The sequence below is a fragment of the Anser anser genome (assembly GCF_964211835.1).
Source record: "Anser anser genome assembly, chromosome: 2".
Lineage (NCBI taxonomy): Eukaryota > Metazoa > Chordata > Aves > Anseriformes > Anatidae > Anser > Anser anser.
In genome coordinates, this window is record NC_139721.1 from 155,618,185 (window position 1) to 155,643,299 (window position 25,115).

The 25,115-nt window shown below is 46.3% G+C and overlaps 1 protein-coding gene across 1 annotated transcript; it reads right to left on the minus strand.

Annotated features, from left to right (window-relative positions):
- Nucleotides 1-19,396: 19,396 nt before the first annotated feature.
- LOC310894491 (uncharacterized protein) lies at nt 19,397-24,812 on the minus strand (the record flags this gene model as incomplete). Its single annotated transcript, XM_083824668.1, has 4 exons — nt 19,397-20,661; nt 21,498-21,660; nt 22,725-22,913; nt 23,301-24,812. The coding sequence occupies one exon, from the start codon at nt 24,810-24,812 to the stop codon at nt 23,301-23,303; it is 1,512 nt and encodes a 503-aa protein (XP_083680794.1). The 3' UTR covers nt 19,397-20,661; nt 21,498-21,660; nt 22,725-22,913.
- Between the last annotated feature and the right edge of the window lie 303 nt (nt 24,813-25,115).

The window sequence follows — 25,115 nt, forward strand, 5'->3', positions numbered from 1 at the left end:
CCAAAGAGATTAAGAATTGAAAGTGCATTCTGTAACAAATACTTTCACTAGTAGATTTTATTTCATGAGAAAAAAGAAAACCATATTCTGTCTTAAGTCTCAAGACAAACACTTGACCAGCTACAGCTATAGATTTTGATCTCTGCAAGGTCACAGACAAATGACCTTTGCTGGCTTCCCACCTCCACATCCAGCCTTCTGGATCATCCTTCCATTTCTTTTCTGAGTTTGCATGCACATTAGGCCGAACTTCTGAAAATATCACGATGTTGTCTGGTTCTCTGCTGTCGAAGAAAACCCAAGTTATAGCCTGAGAACTTCCTGGGATTGAAACACGATGGTGCAATGTGCTGTTTGTAGTAGTGTCGCCGGAGAATCAGTGAGTATCCTTAAAACCATAAGGCAGCACTGTCACTGGACATATGCCATAAATGTAAAAACACTCAAAGGATTAACAGCTATCAGTGGATAGACCTCTAGCTGTGCACATCCAGCAAATCTATGGAGAAGGGATTAAGGATATGTGATACGAACCTGCAAGGAAAAAAATACAGTGCAGCCAAAAAAAGAAATCAGAAGACAGTTATTCCTGTATTTACAGATTTTTATACAAATTCTTGTTTACACGATGACTTATTTGTACAGCAGCAATATGTAGAGATCCTGCAATAAGAGATCAGTCACAAGATGCCGTGTTTCATACACATTGATCATGAAAAACAGTATCTGTCCCGAAGCTTGCAAAACTAGAGCTATTTCTTGCAAGTGCACCCACATGATTGTACCATGGACATGTAGGAATTCAGTCCCAGGCTTTAGCCCAAAACAGTCATTCAAACAAGAAACATCCTTACTCTTCATGTTCGTTATTAAAATAAAGCACACTTATGAATTTTAACACGATCCATGCTTTCCCTAGCTATCTTTACTTCATTGCCCTGCTACCCAGAAAGTTTTTCCTAAAGTATCCTCTAAATCTTCTTAGCTGCAAATGAAACTGCTTCCTTCTTTCCCTGTCCTGCAGTGGCCATGGGAAAAGATTTATCACTATCCTCCTTACAATAATCTTCAACATATTGCAAGATTTTTATCATGTCTTTTCCTTAGACTCTGCTGTTCCCAGACTAAACAAACAATCCTTTCAACGTTTCCTCCTAGGTTGTTCTTTCTATGCCTCCGATATTTCCAGTGTCTCTCTCCTGGACTCCCTCCAGTTTGTCTACATTTTTCTTACAGTGCAGTGCCCAGAACTGGACACTGTATTCCAGCTGAGGCCTTACCGGTGCCAAGTGGAGTAGAATAATTATCTCCTATGTCTTAGGTTGCAGCCACACATCCTGTTCTGGCTGCAGCTGAGCTGGGTGAAAAGTTTATTTCTTCTCGCCCACTCCAGCTGCTTATCACCACCCCTCAGCTGCCGGCTCCCCCCTTCTCAGGTCAGCCAGCACTACTGCCGTCTCACCGCTCCCGGCCACGATCCGGGTTCATGACCCAGGTTAGAGGTGGTGATCCAAACAGCAGGTCTTTTCTCATCCTCCATTTCGCAGACCCGGCTAAGGTTGAGGTATAAGCGGCTATGAAGGAGCCAAAGCCTCAGGTGGGAGGAGATGATGAGCAATGGGGCTGTGGACAGCGGTTTTTGCTGCTGGAGGAGCTGCAGCCAGAAAAGGACATCCGATGTCGTCTTCACAGTCAGATTTCAGGCCACTCGGAGCCCCAGCCCCACCTCGCTATGCTGCTGCCAGGAGGCAGCTTCCAGGAGGTCCCCTTTTGGCATTTCTCCTCCCCAAATGTGCTAGTTTGCACTCCATCATCACGCTGATTTTATAAGATTTTTTTTCCAATTATCAGTGCCATTCGAAATTCACATTTTATTGTCCCAAGTAAGACCAGCCAAACAGAGATATTTTATACGCACATTCACTGCTTTGACACCCGAGGTAAGTATGAAAGGGCTGAAGGCAACAGCGAAGCCTGGCTGAAATGCCCTCCTAGTGTGACAGCAACACCTTCACTCCCATCACCTGCCGGCTTTCATCCACTTCTGCAGCCACCCTAGAGTGATAATGTTCTGTATCTCTCACAACACTGCACAGAACTGGGTCATGAGGCTTACTAGTGCCACAGTGCACATTTCTAATACTTTCCTCCATTTAATGTCCCTCGAGAATGCCTTGCAGGACACCACGCAAGCTTCTCATGCTGGTAGGAGAAACACAACCCAGCAATTTGGAGGTACTGTGCTGATTAGGCTGGAGATGAGTATTTCTTTTCTTACTCTATGGCTCCTGCAAAGACACGATGGAGAAGAGAGCTGGCTGCTGATCAGTCTTGCAGATCCTCTCTCCCCTGCAGAACGGAGTGTTTCACGCTCTGAGGAATGAAGACTTGGGAAAACAACGGTGCTGAGATACTCTAGTCACAACGCATTTAGCACGAGCTGGGGACTCGGGGCCTCTCTGTGCCACCCAGGGCCTCCAGACACAGTGAGAGGATTCAGGGAGCTGACCCTTACAGACTCCCTCCTACAGCTGACATTTCCTTCTGCAGTTTAGGTGGAGTTGTATTCATTTTGGGTGGAGTTATATTCATTTTGATGTATTGCCTTCAGCTCTGCGTATACCTGCATCCCACCCTTCCCATATCCACGCATCCTCTCCCCGTCCATCCTCATTCCCCATTTTTCCCCTTTCCCCACCCCTTTCCCACTCCCTCCATGGAAACATCCCTCCATCAGCTTGCTGCTTGTTTTCTCAGGCCCTCCTCTGCCGTTCCCCGCTCCCCCTTGGCACCTCCACAGCCCCCATTAGCCGCCTGCCTGCACCCCGCTGCCCGCGCGCAGCTGCATGACTCTGCTCGTGCTGCAATCCCTGCCGGCTTTCTCAGGCTCTCGGGAAGCGGAGGGTGAGGTACTGAGAGCTGATGGCAGGGTGAAGTCATAGGAGTAGAGCCGAGGTGAAGTTCTTGTTCTGTCTTGAACACTGAGTGCCAATCACACCACAATGGATGGTGGTTCTAGGCAGGGAACGGCTTTTCAGCCCACCAGAATTAGACCATTAAGTGGAATTTCCTCTATGGGCTAATCAGGAGCTGAACCCATTTCTCCGGAGATAAAAGGCACAGCTCAATCTCCCGATTTGAGGGGTCATCTGGAATACAAATCAATTTTCATTCGAGCTGTGTTTATGCAAGGGATTTTTTTTTTTTTTTTTTTTTTAAATCTGCTTGTTAGTGCCTTGTGCCTAAACTGGAGCTGTGAAGTGACTTTTTCTCACTCGAGGCTAAATAAAGTACTGTACTGTTTTTATAAATGTCCCGAGCTCTGCCAGGAGGCTGGCAGCGAAAGAGGCTGGCAGGAGACAGGCCCCGTCTCTGTTCCGTGTCACGGAAGTGAGCCCGAGGACGCCGGCCAGTGCCTCCCCGCCGCCGCCGTGCCACCAATTGCCGCGCAGGTGATGTCATGGGATGGCAAAAGCGCTTCCCTCGCCGCTCCCCTGCTCTGCCAGCTCCCACCTTCGGTGTATTTTCCTCGCTCCGCTCCGCGTACTGTAATAACTAAGTCAACTGGAAAAAATATTGAAGAGAAGGCTGAGGAAAAACAGAGCGTAGGGGCAGCTGGAGCCAGCAAAGGAGGCACACTGAGAGCTATAAAGAAGCTTTGTGCAGCAGCGTCTCGCAGCTTCGGGATATTTAGTTCCACGGGAGTTGGAGAAGATGGGTAATAAGCTGGCCTTTATTTTAAGGGATATCCCTTGTAGTCTCAGCTGCATAAAGATCAGTCTTCGGGTATGTGGAAACAGTGCTAACAGTATCTCTCTTTCAAAGCCTCCTGCTGCTCACTCTGTTGAATGGCCTTGGTCCAGCCAGAGGGGAAAAAAAGCCTTCCACCCCAAACAGTCATCAGTCTGGAGGAAAAGAGGTGATGAAAAGAGGTTGCAAGTGATGAAGTGAAGTAATAATTTACAGAAAGATACATTACCCCAGCACTCAGGTGCCTGCTTGAGAACTGCTAACTCTCGATGTGAGGAACGTGTCCTGTGCCCCCTGCCCCAGGGGCATCCTGCCCGGGTGCAGGGAGCCTGCAGCACCCGCAGCCGAACCTCAGGAGGGGGACGAGGCTCTGCAGAGGCTGTCGGTGCGCCCACGGTGTGGCCATACGTATGGAGCTGCTTATAGGATCGGCCCGCGGAGGTGGCTGCCGCATGCAAACCATGAGCCGAGACATCCAGATGGCTATGCACAGTTCAGAAGTGCACGCGTGTTTGCAGTTTTGTGTTATTGTGAATCGATGCGTGCAGTGCTGATGATGCATATGCACAAATTCAGATTGGTTTTGTGCTATTGTGAATCAATACAGGCAATGCTGATTATGCATATATCCAAATTCCAATTGGTTTTGTATTATCGTGAATCGATATATGTAATGCTGATTACGCCTATCCATTTTTTAAATATTGTATAGCTGATGAGGGAGAGCCGAGTTTTGAGGAGAAACTGAAGAAGAAGCAGTCTTACAGGCATCGAGCACAATGTCCCAGGGACCAATGTGTTAAACTGATCAAAAAAAAACAAGTTTAAATTTTTACTTGGACAGAAATTCAAAATAAAATTGCCTTGAATGTATCATAAGGGAAGGCCATTCAAAGTGCTCTGTTGTGCTAGGCAAGCCAGCAAATGTTCACACTTCCTTCTAACCACAGTCACCTGCACACAGTGAACATTTTAACTACCTTCATCATTTCGCTCCCAAGCCTGCGCTGTTCTGTTCCGCCTCCATTACAAAACTGGCTTCAAATCATGTCTCACGTCTGCTGTGACAGAGATGAGGAGCAAAAAGATGCCGGGTTGCTGGTGAGGGCTCTGACGGGGACACTGCTGGTAGCTTTGCTCCAGCAAAGGAGCCCAAACTTCCCAGATACAGCTGGGAGGGTCCTGGGGACTCCTCTCTGCCTCGCCAAAGCCTTTGCAGATCTTCCAGCCCGTAAAATGTGAAGTGACACTAAGTGAAACAAGCCACTTTATAATTCAGCTGTAAGTATCTTCGAGCACCATCCAACCAAATTATAAATTGTTTAATAAAATAAAAGTTCTTCTTGTTCTAGAAGGGTTTTCTTTCTAATGGCTACTTCAGACGTTCAGCTAAATGTATTGTGACCAACGTAATTATCATTTGCCTGCATCTCAAAATTGTCTAATCAAGCACCAGGGGCTGAGTAGTTCATATGCACAAATACAGTGATATTGAACTCTTCTCTTGTGGACTCCATCTTCCTTTTCCACCCACCAGAGACAGAAAAAATGTGGAGACAAAGGCCAGACATAAGCGTATAATAGGCAAAACTGGCCTGGAATAAACACAGGTTGAAAAAAATAAAAAGAAAGGCTGGGCATAACTTCACTGCAGGAGGACAGGAGAGCAAAACAAGTGGAGAGGAAAAGGAAAACAAGCAAAACTGGCTACTTTTAGACTGGGAGTTTGCTCGTGCAGTGAAAGCAATGACATCATGTTTGTCTGCAGCAGCAAGGGCCGAACTGGGTGACCTCGGGTGTCCCTGCCAGCTTCTTGGGCAGCAGATATCATTTCACCGAGCACAAAAGAAACCCCTGACCCTGCTTCCTTCTGCCACCAAACCAGACAATGCGGGCTGGCTGTGGGCAGGAGAAGCCATCTATGTACCACCTGCTGTTTTAGGGAGGTAGTCAGTGTTACCCATGCTCCTGCATGGGTATTTAGGCAGCTTTCAGGCACCTCCAACCCCAAGGGACCTTCTGGTCAGCTTGAAAGCCTGGTTGGTCACAAAATCACAGCCTGGTGAGGCTGGAAGCACCTCAGGGTCCCTCGGGCCCAGCCTCTGCCCCAGCAGGGCCACCCCGAGCAGGGTGCCCAGGCCCATGGCCAGGCGGCTTTTGGAGCTCTCCAAGGAGGAGACCCCACAGCCTCTGGGCAGCCTGGGCCAGGGCTCCACCATCCGCCCAGCACAGCCTGGGGGTCAGGGGAACCTCCTGGGCTCCAGGCTGGGCCTACGGCCTCCTGTCCTGGCACTGGGCACCACTGAAAGGAGCCTGGCTCCGGCCTCGTTACACCCCGCCTTCAGGTCCTGTGCTCTGGCAGCCCAGATTTAGGCCAAGGCCTACAAGTCGCTCGAGGGATCACTGCGGGGACAGGCTCAGAAGACCCTGACACATGCTGACAGAGGAAGGGTGCCCGATGGTCTCTGCTCGGCCTGGTGCCACTGATTACTTCTTAAAAAAGAGTGAACCCAGCTGGTTTGTCACCAAAGAGAAAGGCAGCCCTGGGGCAAAGGCTGGACCTTCAGGGAGGGGAGCGCACACAAAGGAGGCATTTAGCACTGGTTAAATCCCACCAACCCTTCCCTCACCAAGGAAAGCAGCACAGCTTTTTGACTCACTCTCTACCTAAGTGTCTAACCTGGGTGACCTGGCTTGTCCTGCTGGAGTCAGTCACCTAATTTTAGCTGTTGCAGTGACTAATGGAGGCCTAAATTAGGTGGTCTTTTTCCTGAGCTCAGTTCCTTAACCCAACTTCCCTGGTATGAGGTGACTGTTGCAATTAGCAGCACCGTGACTAACCAGATAATAATAGTTCCAGGTTGCGCTGCACAGCTTTTACAAGTATTTCAGAATGCCATAGCGCTTTACAGTGCATCGTTTTTCCCTGCAAATTGATGGAACAGCATCCACCAGCCCTGTATACCAGATATGTCTGTCAGCAGTGTTAATTCAACATAAATATTGCTTCCCCCTTTGTGGATGCTGTCTCCATCTCTCCTTCAGGATCATGCCATGTTGCCCAGTCCCCTGAGCCGCTGGTATTCAGCAGAATAGGATATCCTTTCTTTGCTATTTTGTATTGCTACTTTTGTATTGCCATCTCGGGAAGACACGGGTGTAAGGATGACCCCTATGATCTCTCATAGGGGCAGGATCTGGCCTCACGGTCCCAGCCGTGCTGTGGCTGCACCCAGCACCTCCTGACCCCAAGCGCCAGGTGCACTCGGAGGTGCTCGTTTAGGTTTCCTCCTCTTTCTTTTTCCGCCCTGGTTTTCAGCTCCGGCGGCACAGGCAGGTGCAGGCAGATGTGAGCTCACCCTGCGCCGACTCCAAGCCAGCCGGACCCGTGCCAGCCCCTGCCCAGGAGCCACAGAGCTGCCTTAGCCTGGCTCGGCGCCCAAGCTAATACGCCTGCCGAGAAGGCATGGGCAGATGAAGCTCGTGTCTGTCTGCACAGCGCCTAACAGGCCTGTCCTGGAAAGCGGAGGGCCGGCTATCTCTGCTGAATAACATCAGATAAATTTTTATTAAATACGAATTCAGGCATGCAAGCAAAGGCCTCTGATCAGACGATCGTTTGGGGAAAGGCCCTGTTATCTTTCTCTGAAACTGCCATGGATCGGCCCAGCAGAGACCTTAGGTGGAGGACGGTAAAAGCCAAGACGCTGGGGAGCTGGCCGCCTCCTTACCTCCGTTCTGGCCCTCCCAGTCCAGATTGTCTGTGTTTACCTCCCCTTCCTGGAGGGAAATGGAGCGTAACATGCACTTTCCTAATGTAATTTTGGCCAGCAGCTATTGCTTGAAAGCTTTATGGTGGTCTGACATTAAAAAAATATAAATCTGTAAAAAAAAGTAACACTTTTCTAGAACACAGTCACACATTATATCCTGTCTTGATAGGAAGAAACTGTACCAGCATCCTTCAGCACATATGTAGAGATGTCAAAGAGAAAGAATCATTTTCAAAAGAAATCCCTGGCTGCTAATAAAAAGTTTACTATCTGATCCTTTGTATATCAATATGGTGATTCAAGGCTGTCTCTGTTGCAATACACAGATGCATTCAGTGTTTCTTTGTGCAACAGCTACTTGGCTTACCCTGCTAAGACAGAACTTCCAATGTTTGTGACCAGGTGGAAAACGTCCAGGAAAAAAAAAAAGCCCAGTGCCAATGTGCCCAGTTTTCACAGAAAGATAAGGGGAATTAGGAAGGGAGCTCTTCTTATTTTGGGCTACCTTCAGATTAAAAGTTTCTGATTGAATTCTTATTTGGTAATCAAAGGTCAGCAGCCAAACCTACTTCCCTATTTTAAAATGTGAGCTTCAAACCCCAAAACCATCTCCCTCTTTTTTTCAGTGTCTCTAACTGTTATCATCCATTACCAGCATTTGCTGGAAGGGGAATGAGAGACCATTCTCATAAATTAAATGGACTTCCTGAAGAAGGAAGGACTATTTTGAAAAGCCATGTCATCCTGGGAACTGGCCATACCTTATAGATTTGTTAATCAGAGGAGTCTTTCTATTGCAATCTGTTTCCATGCAAATCTGTAGAGACGTTAATATGATCAAAAAGAAACAGATGAAATTTTCAGGTCCTTGAAAAAAAAAATCAGGAGTGGAAATTGCAGTTGCTGGATGTTTTCTTTCTGCACCTGAATGGATCATCACAGGAGGAGCACCTGGAAAAAAACGGTCATGATATCATTGTGAATCCAGAGGCTGCAGCTATCATCCCATTGCATATCCTTGGGAAAGTCCATGCAGAAAAGACTGCACTGTACTGAGATGCTTGAAAAATTGTTTGGGTTGTGGCATGCAACAAACATCTATTCATTTAAGTCTTGCAATTGTGACCCAGCCCTTCATCTTGCACAAGATCTATAAAAAAGACTGAGTGACTATAAATGTGTCCCTTGAAGCAAATTATGGAAGACATTATAGGAAGACTGGTTTCTAGCCAGCTTTTCCAGCTTAATGAATTCCTTTCAAGGATGTGTGAAAGCTCCACCGAGACCGATGGTGAGTATCTTTGGACTCCTCCAGTAAGATTTTATAAGGAGTCCTGACTATTGTATTCTTATTTTTCTTATTTTCAGAGAGCAGCTAGAAAATCATTTGAAATTGGAAAGCTTCAGCTCAAGCACTTTTCACTGTGACAACAGACCTCACCATGAACAGTCAGCAAAAGGCTCTAGGACAGATTCAGTTGTATCACGATAACAATCAGCATGCAAATTATTGGAATTTGTGTGCTGCCCACTCTGGAAGAGATAAAAAGAAAAAAATAATTCTGCATCTTCCACAGTAAAAGCCCATTCATACAGATCTGGACTGTCCGTGTGTTCCTACAGACATCAACTAGACATGAATATGGAATGAGAATATTAAGAATCAAGAAAAACTTTGCTCAGATCAAACACCTGTAGGTACCTTATATTTATGAAACCTCTCACAACAAAAGGACTTTCAGCTACGCATTTGCTATGTTATCAACTGACCCTACACATTTTCTGTTTCTCCATGAAGATAGAGAGTAAAAGAATGATCTGTAGTGTTTCTCTACGTCCTGTGTAGAGAATGGTTTGCTCTTTCAGCATTCCATTGCTTCAATCACCGCTGCCCAAGATGTCAGGATGAGTAGAGGGAGTGAGGGAGAGAAATTATGAATGATATGGAGGGATCCTTTGGAGGGCAATGAATGGGAACAAGAGGAATGTTTCATTTGGGAAGGAAGCACAGGGCAATGGGGAAAATGGTAAGAAAAGAGAACAGTATAATATGCGGACAGAAAGGATGGGAGATGTTTGGGTGGAATCAAAAAAAAAAAAAAGATGTTTTAGCTGAAAAATTCATTGTGGGTTCTTTATTTTTGTGTCTTTCCATCTAATTCCACTAGGATATCCTGATACTTGGCTTTTCATTTAGGTAGTGGAACAAGTCCCAGGGCACACAGGAGTTACCAAAATATTACACACACCGGTGCACGTCAGACCAACTGTCTATACCCTGCTGGCCATGGCCAGATTAGTTCCTGTAAATGCTGTTTGCATCCTTCTTGGTAAGGTGCTACACAAATGCTAGGTGTTGTTATTATCCAGTGAGATAAACGCACAAAAATAGGTGTCATCACATGTAGCAGAAATTACACGTGGCCTAAAATAGATGCCATTACATGTACCAAATAACTGTCCGGCTCTGCTGGCTGACTCTTGACTGGGTTGCCAACTTGAGGTGCTTACGTCCTTAACAATAAGGCCTAATAGGTTAGATGTTTGTGTAGAAAGGACGTGCCCAGCAGGAGCATCTTACTACAGCCTGCGTTAACGGGTGACATGTGAAAACCAGTCTTTCGACCAGTTTGGAAATCCTTGCCATAGATTCTAAGCATTTGCCTATTTTATTGTTTTTCAGACTACAGACAGAGGAAAATTAATTCCCCATGTAATTCCATTGAAATCTAGTACATTAGCTGAGGGGCTGCATTTGTTTAAGCCTGTACCAATATTTATGAGATGAATTTAGGCCCAGAATGTGTTGGCTGGTGGCCCTTTATTGGGAGATGAACTGGATTGCTGTACTGGGAAGACTCCCCAGCCACTGGGAGTGACAGTGGGGAGTGGGGAGGAGGACAGAGCAGAAAAGGGCAGAACACAGGGTCAGGACCACAATAATTAGTGCTTAGCAAGGCAGAAAAGGAGACAGACTCAGGGGATGACAATTGTAGCATTTTATTTCATATGTGGTAGAGTTTCAAAGGCAAATCAATGGCTCGAATGCAGCTTTATCTACCCAGAGCTGTACTGCAAGGAGTCTGTATACTTTCCATTATTTAAAAAGCAACAACAACTAGCATTGAACTGTCCTGCAATAAAAGCCCTGCCATAGACTGATGTGGAAGCAAGAACAATACAGGCTGGGAGATGTTTTCAACCTCACTCGTTTCAGATTTAAGAAATACATCTGACTGGTATCACAGGGGCAGAGGCCTGCATGGTTGAGAATAAGAGACAGTTCATTTCAATTCAGGGCTGATGATTTGGGTATATTTGAAAGTAATTAGAGATTATAGAGCTAGAAGGAACCTGGAAAAGATTACAAGGAAAGAGAAGGAGCATGAAGAGAAAGTTCAGTTTCCTCTTCACAGAAACTAACGTAAGAAAGATGTAGACCCTTCCAATGGTTTGCATTTCCTGGAGATAAATTTTCAATCTACTTTTCCAAGTTATTTAAAAGTTCCTGAGGCTAAAGTCTATACCTCTTGCAAGATGCAGGTTTTCCACAGCTCTTTAATGTAGAGATAAAAACTGTAAGTCCATAGCCTTAAATAAGGTCGGTCATGATGAAAAACGAAAGAAAAAAATATATACGTGCTTTTTGAGATGCTCAGCAAAGTGATTGAGATTCAATAATGGATTCTTCAGCTTTCCAAGGGGGAAGAAGTTCAGAAGCAATGTGGCAGTCTCATGTAAATTACAACATGGAAAGTACTGCTGTATTCAAGGTCAAAATTAACAACAGAGTCACTACAGGTTCAATTGAGCTTCTTTAGTTCAGTATTATATACTGCTCCTTTTAAAATATTATTAAATGTTGGTTTGTCATATATGGTTGTATTGGTGAAACATAACATCTGCATGTACTCTCTTTATTCATGTAGAAGTTTGGTCTCAGAGAACTCGATTTTTATTTGCAATTAAGCTTTGCCACAAAGTCTGCAATTTATCTGTAGTTTTGACACTTCCAAAATGAATTACACAACAATTTAGAGCAAGCTGCAAGGGACCTTTGGGACCGCCCGTCTGTGGACTGCAGAGAACTTTTCACCAATGTGCCCGTACAACACTCAGGCTCCACTCGCTGCTTTGCATACCTCTTCAGTTCTGGGTATAACTCACGTTTTTCACTGGTAAGCCTTCAATAATTTGGACTTCCATTTAAATATTGTGCCTTCTTCAAATCCGGTTGCTGCTGCTGGGAGCTTGGTTTTCCAAAAACTGACAGCTGAGTATTTTTGGTCTATGCATCAAAACCCCTGCTTGGTATATTTGGGGCTCCTTAAGTCAACCCAACCATTTCAGATGTTGCTGTATTTGCATATTCGCATTTGCGTGGCTGGGTTGCTCCTTTGTTGCTGGATTGGCGGGGCTGGGGTGTTCCTACGTTCTTGCTGGACCTTTAGGAAAGGCAGCTCGCCTTCCGAGGCTGGAGCTCAGAACATTCCTGTTTTTGCAGGTGTTGAGCACAGGCGTGCCAGGTGTCTAAGGAGTGAGGCAAGTCTTTTCCTCTGTGTTGGTAGACGCAAGCCCTCCAATATCAAGCAACATGCTTATGCATCAGTACAGTCCCCTCCAGCCCAGTCAGTCTGGGCTGCATACCAAACTAAATAGAAGAACACGTACATCTGAAAAGAGAATTTTCCCTCTTGGTATAATGATTACGATGCTTCCCTGGAAAATGCAACATATTGTGGTACTTTGTTCAGACACTCTTTTTTTTTTCAAGCTCTATTGCCATCTCCAAATTTTCAAACACTACAGCTTGACCCTCAAAATCGTAAGTCTGTAAAATGATAAATGTGGAGATCTTTTACTTTGCTTTCTGGTTTTTGAGCCGTTAGGGTGCACCTGGGTCACATTTGCAAGCTTTATACTCCAACCATTAGGACTAGAAACTGACTTTAATTTAAAGAAAGAGGAAAGCCGAGTTTCTAACCTCATTACACCGCTCCAGTAGCTGGAGTGCAAGTGAAACATCAAACGTCACAAGACTTGTGATAAAATCATGAGTGCTGACAACATCAATTTAGAGTAGGAGGTGGGACAGCAGGGGAAACTTGGGGCACATGGGTTTACTTTTTATCTTAATGTTTTTGTAGGCTGCCTACTTTTATCTTTTATCAGAAGTTTGCAGTGGCAGTTCTTTCTTTATATATCTGTGCGTGATGTTAAAAGGGCACTTCTGCATTAATACCTGATGCTGTTTGCTAACTGCATCTTTCTATTGGAGATAACATGAAAAGGTGGGTGTACACCGATGGTACACCTGGTGCTAATCTCACAGCAAAGAGGTTTGATGGAAGGACAGGACGCAAGTGCATGCCTGAAGCGGTGCAGAGAGGGATTCCAGTCCCCCGTTGTGTGAGTGAAGAATATGGGATGTTTCTCGTGGCTACAGTATTTACTGCCCGATTGAAGGATATTTTATTGAAAATTTACCAGTAAAGGTCAACATTCTTAGTGAAATGGGGGCTTACAAGGCATTGCTTGCTGTATCTTTTGTGCCCCAAAATGATCTCAGTGAGGAACAACATGGAAACTTAAAGATCTACATATAGGTAAACCTTTCACTAGAATAAATTAGCTCTAATTAAGTCAAGTAATTAAAGAATCATTATGATCATTATGATTATACATCAACAGACTGGCCAGATCAAGAATTCAGGTCAGTCTTCAGTAATGCCAAAGTGGCATTGGTGACAAAGCGGTCGGCTGTCCCCTCGCTATTAGAGTTAGTTTCCAAATCACGCCTTTATTTTGATTTGATTTTCATTTTGAGCATTTGAAATTCTGCAGTTAGAGGGAATTGCCTACCCAGCAGTCCACCCAGCCCTATGCAAGGTGGGCAGGCTTCTCAATGGTGACCCGCTTGCTGTCACCGGCCTGATCTGTCCCTGAGCTGAACATTGCCAGGGCTGCCCAGCAGCCATTCAGGAGGTGGTTCCAGCACGATAAATACTCCTGCTCTTTCATGATAATCCCGTGGTTTAAAGCCGGAGTTCAGCCTGGTCCAAATAGCCAGTTCACTTCAGCCGCCTCGCACAGCTCCAGGGGTACGAGGCCAGCAGAGCACGAGTGAGTATCATGGTGACAAGCCAAAGTCTTAAAATGATGTAATGCTGATATTATGTATCTTCCACTCATTAAACAGGCTCCAGTCCCATCTGGGTGGGACTGGGTTCTTTAGTTAACGTTCACGGCTGATTATGTTGCTAATTGGAAGGAGAGGAAAACCCCTATGTGTGTACGGAGAGCAGGAGGTGCTGCGGGTCTGCGTCATGTCCCTCGTGGCAGCAGGACGGGCTCACCCCGCGCTGCCCCAGCTGTCAGGCCCTCCTCGAGGAGCATCTGTGCCCACCTTTCACCCCTGCCTCCGACTGTTCAGCCACAATCACTGGCTCACCTGAAGCTGTAACCGCACTCCGAGCTACTAGCAGCACTAGGACGGGAGAGGAAGGCAAAGGTTAATTATAATTACCCCCAAAAAAACACTACACAGGCAGGAAATTCAAGATCGGTACGTATGCACAGTCTTGCAGTACAGAAATGCAGATTTTTAGACATCCAGATAGCCTCAAGTTTGCTCTGAAGTGCCACATGGTCCTGTGACACTCACAAGCATGATGGAATTTCACAGATCGTCGTCCAAATTTACTAAAATCCAAGCTTTAAAGATAAATCATTATTTTTTAAATATATTTTTGTTCTGTTTATTGCTACAGGAACAGGGTTTGACCCTTTCATCCGCACGCGGGTGACCTGGCGTTCAGTCTAACTTGATCGATTTCCATCTTTCCGTGCAGCCCTACGGAAGAGGTCAAAGAAGGAAATGCATTGTCATCTCTGCCTGCTTTCTTGGGGGAGCATTGAGGTTAGCCTTCTGGATTTAAAATCTTACCACAGAGACAGAAAACAAGATTGGCTAACCACAATGACTTGACTCAAAGAATTAGCAACACTGACATAATGCAGGCATTCCTGAAAATCTAAAGTCAGGGCTCTGCCTACATTTTAAATAAATAGCAATCCCAAAATCTAGGGCAAGAAAACTCCATAGGCATCGCAGAATTTTACTTCAGCCAACATCAATCTTCCTTCTTTTCAGACAAGCTGAATTATGCTGGTAAATCAGCAACGCTAGCGCAGTCAAACTGGATGCAAAAGCTGAGGAGACAGACCAAATTTGTACCGCATATGTGAATTACTGAGAGAAAGGAAAACCGCTCATAAAGTCGCATCTTAAATAAACATGAACGCTTCGCAAGAGCACACACAGAAGTCCAAAACTACTGAGGGGCCTCTGATTAAACGTACAACCGAGTGGGAAATGGACCTGGGTTTCTCTGCAGCCCACATCAGGCTTTAGAGCAGCCAAGTCGGACCCACTGAGAGGACAGCAACGGGGCCGTGGAGCGCTGGGGAGCACCCAGGAGCGCTCCCAGTTAGAGGGATTGAGTAGCTCACACTGCTGGAACGACGCTGCTAGAGGCACACAAGCTAGCTTGTTCAAAGCACCTGCATAAACTAGGCCAGGGCAGCGCAGACACCCCTGGGACTCGTGCTCAGCGCCCCTGGGGACTGGTTGCAGTGGCTGAAGGTGCGGCATCCCTGCCTTCCTGGCGGAGGGCCCCTTTGCAGCAGAGAGGGCAGAAGTAAATGTGTGCCAGCTCCGGAGCCGCTGACGTGGCTGTGAAACTTCCATGTGAGTTTAAATTGCTTTATATTAAAGATAAAGACTTGGAGCTGCTGAGCTTCAGGAGCGGAGTGTGCTTGCTCCTGCTGATCCTTCTCTAGTTTCAGCGAAAGCTGGGGGCTGGAAGTTCTGGCAGCTGGGGAACTGGTACCCATGGAAATACTAACCGTGTTGCAGGGTCCGTGAGACCCCAGAGGGTTAGGCACTCTTTCCATCACGCTGCATGCCAAGGACCTCCTGCCTCACATCAGACGTGCCTTCTCCACAGGGACCTCCACATTTGCAGGTCCCAAACCACACGGGGCATGGTTTTTCAGTGCTCTGGTACAACCTTCTTCAAGTTTGCCACATCAGTAGGAATAGAATGTGCTTTGTAGGTGGCCTGGAAAAAAACTTTAATGAAAGCATATATTGAGGTAAGAGTCAGGAAAATAATGTACATGCATATTTACTAGATTTGGAGAGCCAAATAAGAAAATCATGCTTTTCTCCTCCTGTGATGCAGATCAGTTCCAGGAGGCCTGTCTCTGTTTCATCTGTGAGCAAGCTGTGAACTGTTCGGGGCTAGCATCCACCATCCCCACACAATGATTTTGGTTCAAGTTTTCTCAAGGAGCACCCGGAGATGAAAAACTGAGCTTCCATTAACGCAAGGCTAACTCACAACAGATCTCCCTCCACCCTACTCCTGTAAAGCCAGGGACACCTGAACTTGTCTGTGGAAGGGAGCTGAAAAAGAATGTGGAAAGGGGATAAGGACTTGAGATTCCCCATCCTTTCACTCAGGACTTGTTTGATTTCCCTTCACAATATCGTACAGTAGAAGTGGAACAGATCTATTAGATCAATGACTGTATCTTACTCGAAGAGCAGGATTAATATCTTCCCACAGCCATCCACAATGAAGAATGCTTCAGTTGCCAAAATAATCCCGTGTTGAATAGTGAAATCCACAGGTGGCAAGCAACTCTTAGCGAATTCCTTTTCTAGGGTGCTTAATAACTGCACATATTCAACACCAGCACCATTCTCTAAAAGAAACTAGGGCATTTTTTTTTATGGTGCCCTCCTGCCTGTTGGCCAAAGGAATCGGAATCCTGAGGTCTGTCCCTAAAGGCTGGATCCATGCTACCAACTGGTGGGTTGCTCTTTGCCAAGGCATTTTTGGAGGAATTATAAAAATCCCTTTTACAGAAGGGAATTATATGTGGTGCTTAGGCAAAACAGACATTCCATTTATAAATATAATTACTTTTGCTATTCCATCAAGAGAAAGAATTTAGTAGTGAGGGATACAACAGAGAAAATTATTTATGTGTTGACACTTACAATATAAATAGAAAACAGATCTGGATGAAACTTAAGAGGAAAACGAAAAACATGCAAAAATATGTAAGTGAGATTACCAGTTGGGGGAAAAACTTATGACCACTCTCGTGCATTCTTTCCAGTGGAAGTACAGTCCCTGATTTTGCCTTATGTTTGGATTTTAACTGTGTGTGCATTTATTTGGCAATAAATGTGTATGCTTACCTTGCATTTATTGGCAAATTCTTTTCTTTTGACCGATGACCTTGAGCACTGCAAAGCAGGCACTCTTCCGCCATGCAGTGCAGGGAATAGGGTGGGACTTGCACATTCCCTCTGCTTCAGCATATTGTAGCATTAGGTTAGGGAAGAAAGGAGTGAATATGCCATTCAAGCCTACATACAATGACTGGATGCAATACTACCACCTAAGGAAAGATTTTGACCCCGCCTCTTGTATTCATACATGTACTTCTTTCACTCAGGCTGCTTGTCTGGGTATGGCCATTGTTGCACGTCTTCTGCTTTAGGTTTGTGAAGCATATTTTTATCCAGCGTCTTCATTCTTAATGATATTAATGATTTATCACATATGGCGCACTATATTTTTATAAAGCTGTAAGATACCATGGTGATTAACACCATATGAGAACCTAAATAGAAGGGAACAGAAGAACAGAAATGTCCTCCCAGCAGATACAGGGCTTTGGTGTGTTTGTAGGGAAAGTATCTTAGCTTCATGATTTTACTCTGTGCATAAGAATTGTAGGAGTTCCATAACAGAAAACTGTATTGTACTTGACAATGTTGCAGAGAGAACAAGAAACCTTGTTTATTTTCTCTGTAGCTTTAATTAGGAGTCTCGGATCAATTATGTAAGGAGAGATTGATTATTCTAGCTCTTTTGATCATACAGATTTATTACTTTGATTTAAGAAGGCAGGAGGAAAAAAAAAAGTAAGAGCCACAAGTATCCCCTTGTGTTTCTATATATACATTTATATCTCACCACATTTCTGGTAGGAAAAGATCCCAGCTTCAAACATCCTTGTAAATTTGTCCTATTGATATCCTAGCCCGCATGCAAACTCTCCTCACCGAATCAATACGTTAGTGAGAAACTAATCACATTTTGCTTACCCACTCCAACGCTGTGGACGCCTGGAGACACTGCAAGGCTGCTTTAAGCGAACGCATTACTGCTGGGCACGCTGCAGGCTGCTCCAGGGTGCCCGCAGCCTATTTTTTTTTTCAAACAGCTATCCTCACCCACTTGGATTAACACTGCCACTGCAGAGTTCCCCCCTGCGTTGCTGGACCCAAAGCGAGGATTTTTCCGGTGTGTGGCAGGCCAGGAAAAGGAGGTGATTGTTTCTGGACACTGGCATACACAAAGCAGCCAGCTTGGGGACTGCCGGAAAGGCCAGGGTGAAACCCGTGTCGTACCAAGGGGCTGAACCTGAAGTTTTGGCTTCGTGGGAGACAGGCGGAGGGGCTGTGGGATGCTGAGCGCCAGGCTGCAGGCTGGATTTCCCCTGGTGCCCCTTGCTCCTGTAGGCTCAGAGCTGCAGGGAGCACCAGGAGGGCTGCAAGGAGCTCGGGGAGAGGAGCACTGGTACCTCCCCGTGCATCTCCCCCAGGGCAGTGCAGCAGAGGTTAAATAACAACAACAACAACAACAAAACGCTGGGGAAAAGGCAGTTTCTGCCAAACTGGTCACTAGTAAAGCAAGGCAGCCAGGCCCCTAGGGATGCCCTCCTTGCCTAAGGAGGAAATGGGATTACGGTGGTAATGTTTGCTGCACTGTAATTAAGGTGGTGTCGGGACTTTCATTAAAAAGTGTTTTTTTTTTGTCGAGGGGCTTGGAGAAAATTTCTGCTTGAGGCTGAAATATAACATTGTTTGCAGCCAGAAAATGCATGCACAGCCTTTATTGTATACGTAATTTAGAATCTCAGGGTAGTTGTGACAGTGGAGGTTCTGCTATTGTTTCCATATGGGTACGTAGGTAATTGGTTTAAGACATTAGTTATTAAGGAAGTAAAGGCCTGAATTCTGGCTTGACCTCATGTAGGTGACATCCCCATAAATTGCCTGCAATTAACTTCAAAATACAAAGGCCAAATTCTGCTGTTCTTACTCACCCATGTAGCTCTCTTGAAGGAAACAGCTGCCAACAGGATTCGGCTTCTAGCGTTCACCTGACTTCAACCCTGGGCACCCGTCTCGCTTACCCTATAGCCCCTTTAAAAGGTCTGGGACAAAGATTATTTCCTGGCAAAACCAGCAGTGTGTGACAAGGTTATCTCTGCTAATAACATCTAAATTCCCATTATCGTAGCACCCAAGATCTCGTATCGGGAACCAGGACTGCCAGGCACTAGGAACAGTACGAAACGGAATAAAAACAGTCCCGGTCACGAAAACGTTTGATTGAATGCACAGAAACGAATCCTTCCTCCTGTTTCATGGCCAGGTTTTCATTATTTCTGTTAAGCAATCTGAGTGTAAAGCACCACTCCTGCAAACAGCAAACACTGCTCAGATATTTATTGAACCTTCTACATGATAAAGTCCTACCCTCACACCAACCAGTCTATGGTCTTTTCCCACAGGTGCACACACAGTGGTCAGCTACTGCCCTGTTTGCTTGCTACTGGCTGTGTTTTTTTTTTTCCTGGCTTGCATTTATCTGCAACACAGCCAGCGTTTAACCCAAGAGATGTCCTGCTTTCAGATACTAATTAGATTTTACTCAAGCCATTGGCATTCTACCTTTCTGGATTAAAAAAAAAAAAAAAGTAATCACACGCATCTAGTAATATTTCATGAAACTTTATTTCTCGGCTGCCCACCACCACAGATATGTCAACACTAAAATTCAGAATATTAACAATTATAAAATTACAGATTCATAAAGTTGTAATGGATTGCCACAAATTAGACACATAACAAAAAAGGGAGCAGACTGACGTCTGTAAGTAACTTGGGGATGTTTACAAACTGCACGTAGATGCTAACAAAATACAACGTAACACAGCACAGTCCATCATTCCTTATAAGAACAAATTATAGAAACTGATAGTTTAGGAAGAATTTAAGCATTTCTGCAAATGGTAACTGCAAACGTGCAAAATTAACATTCCTACCTGACAAAACTTCTCCATGTAGGAAGGTCTTATTAATAGTACTACCACTAAGTGTAGCAATAGTAAATTCCTCATGTGGACAAAGTTACTCTGAGTACCTTTTTTTGATTTAATTTAAATTACTTGGAAGAAGCTAATCTGAAAAAAAGCCAGAAGATGCCAGAATGAATGAGTCTGCACGAGGGTTATAGTATAACCACTAGTTTTAAACTCACACTTTGGCGTGCACAAAAAGAACATTTTCTTATGAAGATAAAAGTCTCCACGTGTAATAACTCGATATATAGACAAGCCCTGGGGGCTTGCATCTTGAGCATTTAACATTTTTGGCCCCGTCTTAATGGATAAAATAGGTGTGTTTTTCAGTCACATTAGCCCAGTCAAAGTAGCTTAATATGATGAAAAGGCCTCGGGCTTTGGCGAGACTAAGGTGTAAAGGTGTGATGTTAGCACATATATCACAGCGTAGGCAAGGCTGCCTTTAACACATACTAAACCGATCAAGTTAAAGCAGGCAGGGGATGGGGAGGCTAGACTTTAACACGATCGTATTAGCCCATGTTCATACGCTTACTCTAGATCAGTTTGTGCAGGGAATTGTGGAATCCAAGTCATCATGTTTCATGGTGGGAAGCAGGTGAGAAAAAAATAGAACTAAAATGATTTATTTTATTTTATTATTATTGTTTTTTTTTTCACAGAGAGTGAACCACACTGCTTGCAAAGAGCAGTTAGATTGATTTTAGGGGGACCGGACCTCCACAGTACCTATCTGTTGCACATGATGTCTGAAATTCTTCAGCTGGCTGGGAATACCGGTCAGGACAAGAAGCAAGGCTTATCCCCCATCATCTGCAGCAGCAAGCGTCTCACCAAACTGCTGGGAAAGTCACCACTGCTCAAGGGTATGTCGTACCTAATATCCAGGCTGTGCTGTTGCCTAAAGTAAGACAAAGTAAGACATCTACAAGATGACAAGTAAGCAAAACTGATGAAAAGGAGAAACAAACATTTCAAGTTTAAAACTAGACTTCTACAGCGCATTCGTTAGCATATGACAATTAACATATGCTAACTTTTTTTTTTAGTCCAGCCAAGTTTAGTACAAATAAACTGGGAGACACATATTTGTATGATGTGATCCTGATTTTGCTACTCAATTTAGACCTGGTCTATAAGTCTTTATTATTATTATTGTTTTTAATCCTGAAAAAAAAAAAAACAGTTATCCAGCTATTTCTGAACTACTTTGTTGAATACTAATGCACATCTGGAAAAGTGTCACAGGCAGCTGATGCGATCACTACCCTCAGCTGTCCCCCGCAACTTTTTCCTGCAGTTTGCCACTCGTGCACAAGGACATGCATGGGCAACGGACTCTCTCCAGTTTTCAGAGCAGCAATAAGCAATAAGACTACGGTGTAGAATTGTTAGTTTAGCACAGGTTAAAGACAAAGTGGTTTAATACTTCAAACACTTAAAATGTCAGCATGTTGCTGAAGTATCTTAGGTGAAGCCTTTGTGATAAGCTGGTGATCTTTTCTGCAACTGAAACACAGGCACAAACAGAACAAAAAGGTTTTTTTTTTGTGATTAATAAAGGAAACTATCATTAAACTGTGAGACTTCTGAACTAATGTCTTAAAAGAGAAAGTATCTGGATCCCATTCCAGATAGACTCCGGAATAATCTTATTTCTCATCATTTCTGTTACATAGACTGTTTCAGTTGTATAATAGTACAATTGGTATTTACATACCAAGTATATTTACATACCAGTTGTCATTTTCCTTTAATGATTTCCATAACAAGATCCTTCTCCTTAATGAGCTGATTTAAGACAGTGTCCTGTCTTCAACTTGTTCTACTGTTTTGCATGAAAATATCACTGTTTGTCATTAAGCACACTGGGACAACTCGAGATGTTTTGCAGTCAAAACTGTAAGCATGTGTTCTTTAATCAGTACTGCAAGAGTGTCACTTATATTTCAGAAACCATACCAAGAACACAGAAATGTTTATTTCAAGACAGAAGACAATGTAAAATTCTAGTTGAAAGTTTCAAAGATGCCTGCCCTTGAAAGTTAAAAATAAATAAATAAATAAAAATAGGTGTCTCAGTTCACCTGAGTTAGTTTACACTGAACTGGAAGATCTCTTAACATTCAGTAAAGCAGAGGGCCTGTTAATTTAATATTATGTCTTTGTTGTAGAAATGTGCTTTTCCCATGCAGAGATAATTTATAATAGCTGGGTAGCACGGGCCAGTTATAAACTTAAAAATTTTCCTGACAAAGCTGTTCAAATGTCCTTAATCAACAAAGCACTCCTACACAGGATTTATATTTGGTGACACCGCTTCTCCTAGCCTGTCCCCCTGCCATCGCTGAGCGATATAAATAATGCTAGCAAACGTACACTTTCCTGCAAGTCCATCTCTGCCTTGGGTTCCTGCTCACAAGTCTCTTTCAGTCCTTCACACCTTTGATTGCCACAGCAATGGCAGCAGCAGTTTACAGAGCAGACCTGCCCAGCTTTGTTCTGACATGTAACGAGATAATGCACGTCCCTGTGACTAATGGGCATAAGTCCCTTCACACGCTCTTGTCCTAGACCACGCTAAACCAAAGCTAGCTCCAGGATTTTGTATTGTGATAAGTACGTATAAACATAGTTATTATAGGAAACAATGGAGAAAAAAAAAAAAAAGTTAAACAGTGCTAACCACATATCTGCTTTTGAAAAAAATAATAAGAAAAAAATCCCCAAACGTCAACTACTTACAGCGGGCCTAAAGAAACTAAACAATATTTAAATGGCAGGACTGGATGAACCATGCACGTACAAGCGAATCTATTGGTTTCACTGAACGTATCCCTGCCGTGGGCTGTGACAGTTATTCCTCATACACCTAGCAGTTGAGCTGAGCCCACAGCATGCTCACGTGTCTAAGCTCAAATCAATTTGCACATGCATAGTAGCTCTGACACATCCTAGACTCACCCAAGCCGTTGCGCATGTGCAGTGGATCCGCACTCGCACAGTCATTATTTCAGGAGATGGCCATTTTTTTTAGCAGGCCAGATGGCAACCTGGCAACTCCAGCAAATGCCACGCCGGTGATCCGGCTGCGTGGAGGCTGTGGCCTTTCGCTTCCCTCTCCCTGCCCTTCCCTTCCACCCAAGTCTGGGCCTGTGCAGGATGAAATGTTTTCAGTTAATTTACGTTCGCTTGCCTGATTTAACAAAATTTGATGTATTAGGCAACGTGTAAACATCTAAGTTCCGCTATCTGAAGTCGTACGAGCAGTACACCTCCGTGGTCATGTAGGGACACTGTAATACAAACATTTAGCTTAGAATGTATTCTTTAATTTGGCAGAAATTGGTACATTTTCAGCAGTCGGGCCAAGGAAGTCACGCCAATAATCCAGCGGTTGTCTTGGCATGGCTGAGAAATTGAGTGGCTTTATATAATCATGTATACGTACGTGTGTGTTTGTACAGAGATGGAGATAAATGTATCACCTTTATCTCCACAGATAGACAAGAAAATATCACGAAGATCTTATTTAATTACCTAGGGAATGAACCAAGGAAGGCTTTTTGTTATGAAATAGTTCCCAGGAAAACAGGCCAGCAAAAGCTGCGTTTGCCACAGCACGTCATTTTTAATTTGGTACTTCTGAAGCTGACAAGTGAAAATTTTGGTGAGGAGGAACAGCGTTAGGGTCCGGACCGATCTGTGTTTATTTTTACATCCCCAAACTGTGCTCGCCCTTCCGTGCGCTACCTCAGGCCAGCTTTTGACCACCTGGACCTCACGCAGCGCACAAACCCCTGCGTGACAAACGGCCGAAACGTCCCGAGTGGGGCTCTCGGAGCTTTTCTTGTATTTACACCAAGCCTGGCCGCTATCGCTGCCCACGGCGTGTGTGGGAGCCCGCAGAACTTGTGCAACACGCCTTCGGGCGAGGCGGGAGCCCCCCACGGGCTCACCTCCTGGCCGGGAGGAGCACCGGGCTGAGGGAGGGAAGGCGAGAAGGAAGGAGGGAGGGAAGCGGGGAAGGAGGGAGGGAAGCGGGGAGGGAGGGAGGGAAGGGGGCCGGCCCCGGCTGAGGGGCCCCGCGGCGCTGCCCGGCTGAGGGAGGGCGGCGGGGGCCGCCTCAGGGGCTCGCTCCCTCAGGGCGGCGCCCCTCAGCCGGGCCCGCAGCGCTGCCAGGCCCCGGGCGGCGAGCCCCTGGGCGCGGCGCTGCCCCGCTCGCCCCCGTCTCCGCTCGGAGCGAGTCCCCCCGGGCCCCCGGGGCCGCGTGAAGTGCCGTGTAAGGGACGGCCGAACCCCGCCTTCGCCTCGCCGCGGCGCAGCCGGGCGGGCAGGCAGCCAGCGAGGCCCCTGCCCGGGGGAGGGCCCCGAGCGGCCGCAGCTGTTCCAGCAGGAGTTGCTGGAAGGCGGCCACGCTCCGCAGACTTTGTCTCCCCCGCACGCAGCGCTGAACTCTGCTCCCCCCCTTCCCTTCCCTTCCCTTCCCTTCCCTTCCCTTCCCTTCCCTTCCCTTCCCTTCCCTTCCCTTCCCTTCCCTTCCCTTCCCCACCGGGCTGTGCGTGTGTGGGGTTCCCCGGGGGGGGGGGGGGGGTTGTGGTGGCACCGCGTGCCGCGCTGTGTTGTAAAATAACTTAAAAACCCCCAAGGGCTGGGAGGCGACGGGGCGCCCCCGTCCCGAGCCGTGCCCGCTCCGCGCTTTCCCCGCAGCCCGCCCGTGAGGTCAGCGGCGGCGGCGGGGTGGCGGCGCCCGGGGCCGGGCGGGCCGGGCCGGGCAGGCGCAGTGTGGGGCCGCGGCAGGGCGGCTGCCGCGTCGATGTGTCGGGGGGGAAGGGAAGGGAAAAGGGAGGCGGAGGGGAAGGGGGGGGGGTGACGGGGCAGCGCCGGGATCCCTTCTCCTCCCCGCGGGGAAGGGAGGGAGGGGAGAGCGCTCTCCTCCCCCTTTTTCACCCTTCCTCCTCCCCTTCTTTTCCCCCAAAAGTTAAACTTCCTGCTCCCGGCCCGGCTGGGAAGGGGACGCGGAGCCCGGCCGGACTCGGCACACACACACATACACACACACACACCAGCTGGAGCTGTCAAAACTTCCACCACCACCACCACCACCGCCGCCTGCTCCCGCTCCTCCTCCGCCCCCGGGGGCTGTGCGCGGGGGGAGGGCGCAGGGCCGCCCCACAATGAAGCGGCGGCCGCCGCAGCCGGGCAGCGCAGGAGCCGCCGCCGCCGCCAGCTCCCGGGGCCTCTGAGAGGGGGGGAGCCCAGCGGCGGGGATCAGCCGCCACCGCCTCTCGTTCGCTCTCCGCCTTTTTATTTCCCCCCCCCCCCCCCCCCCTCCTCCGGGCCCCGACGGAGCCC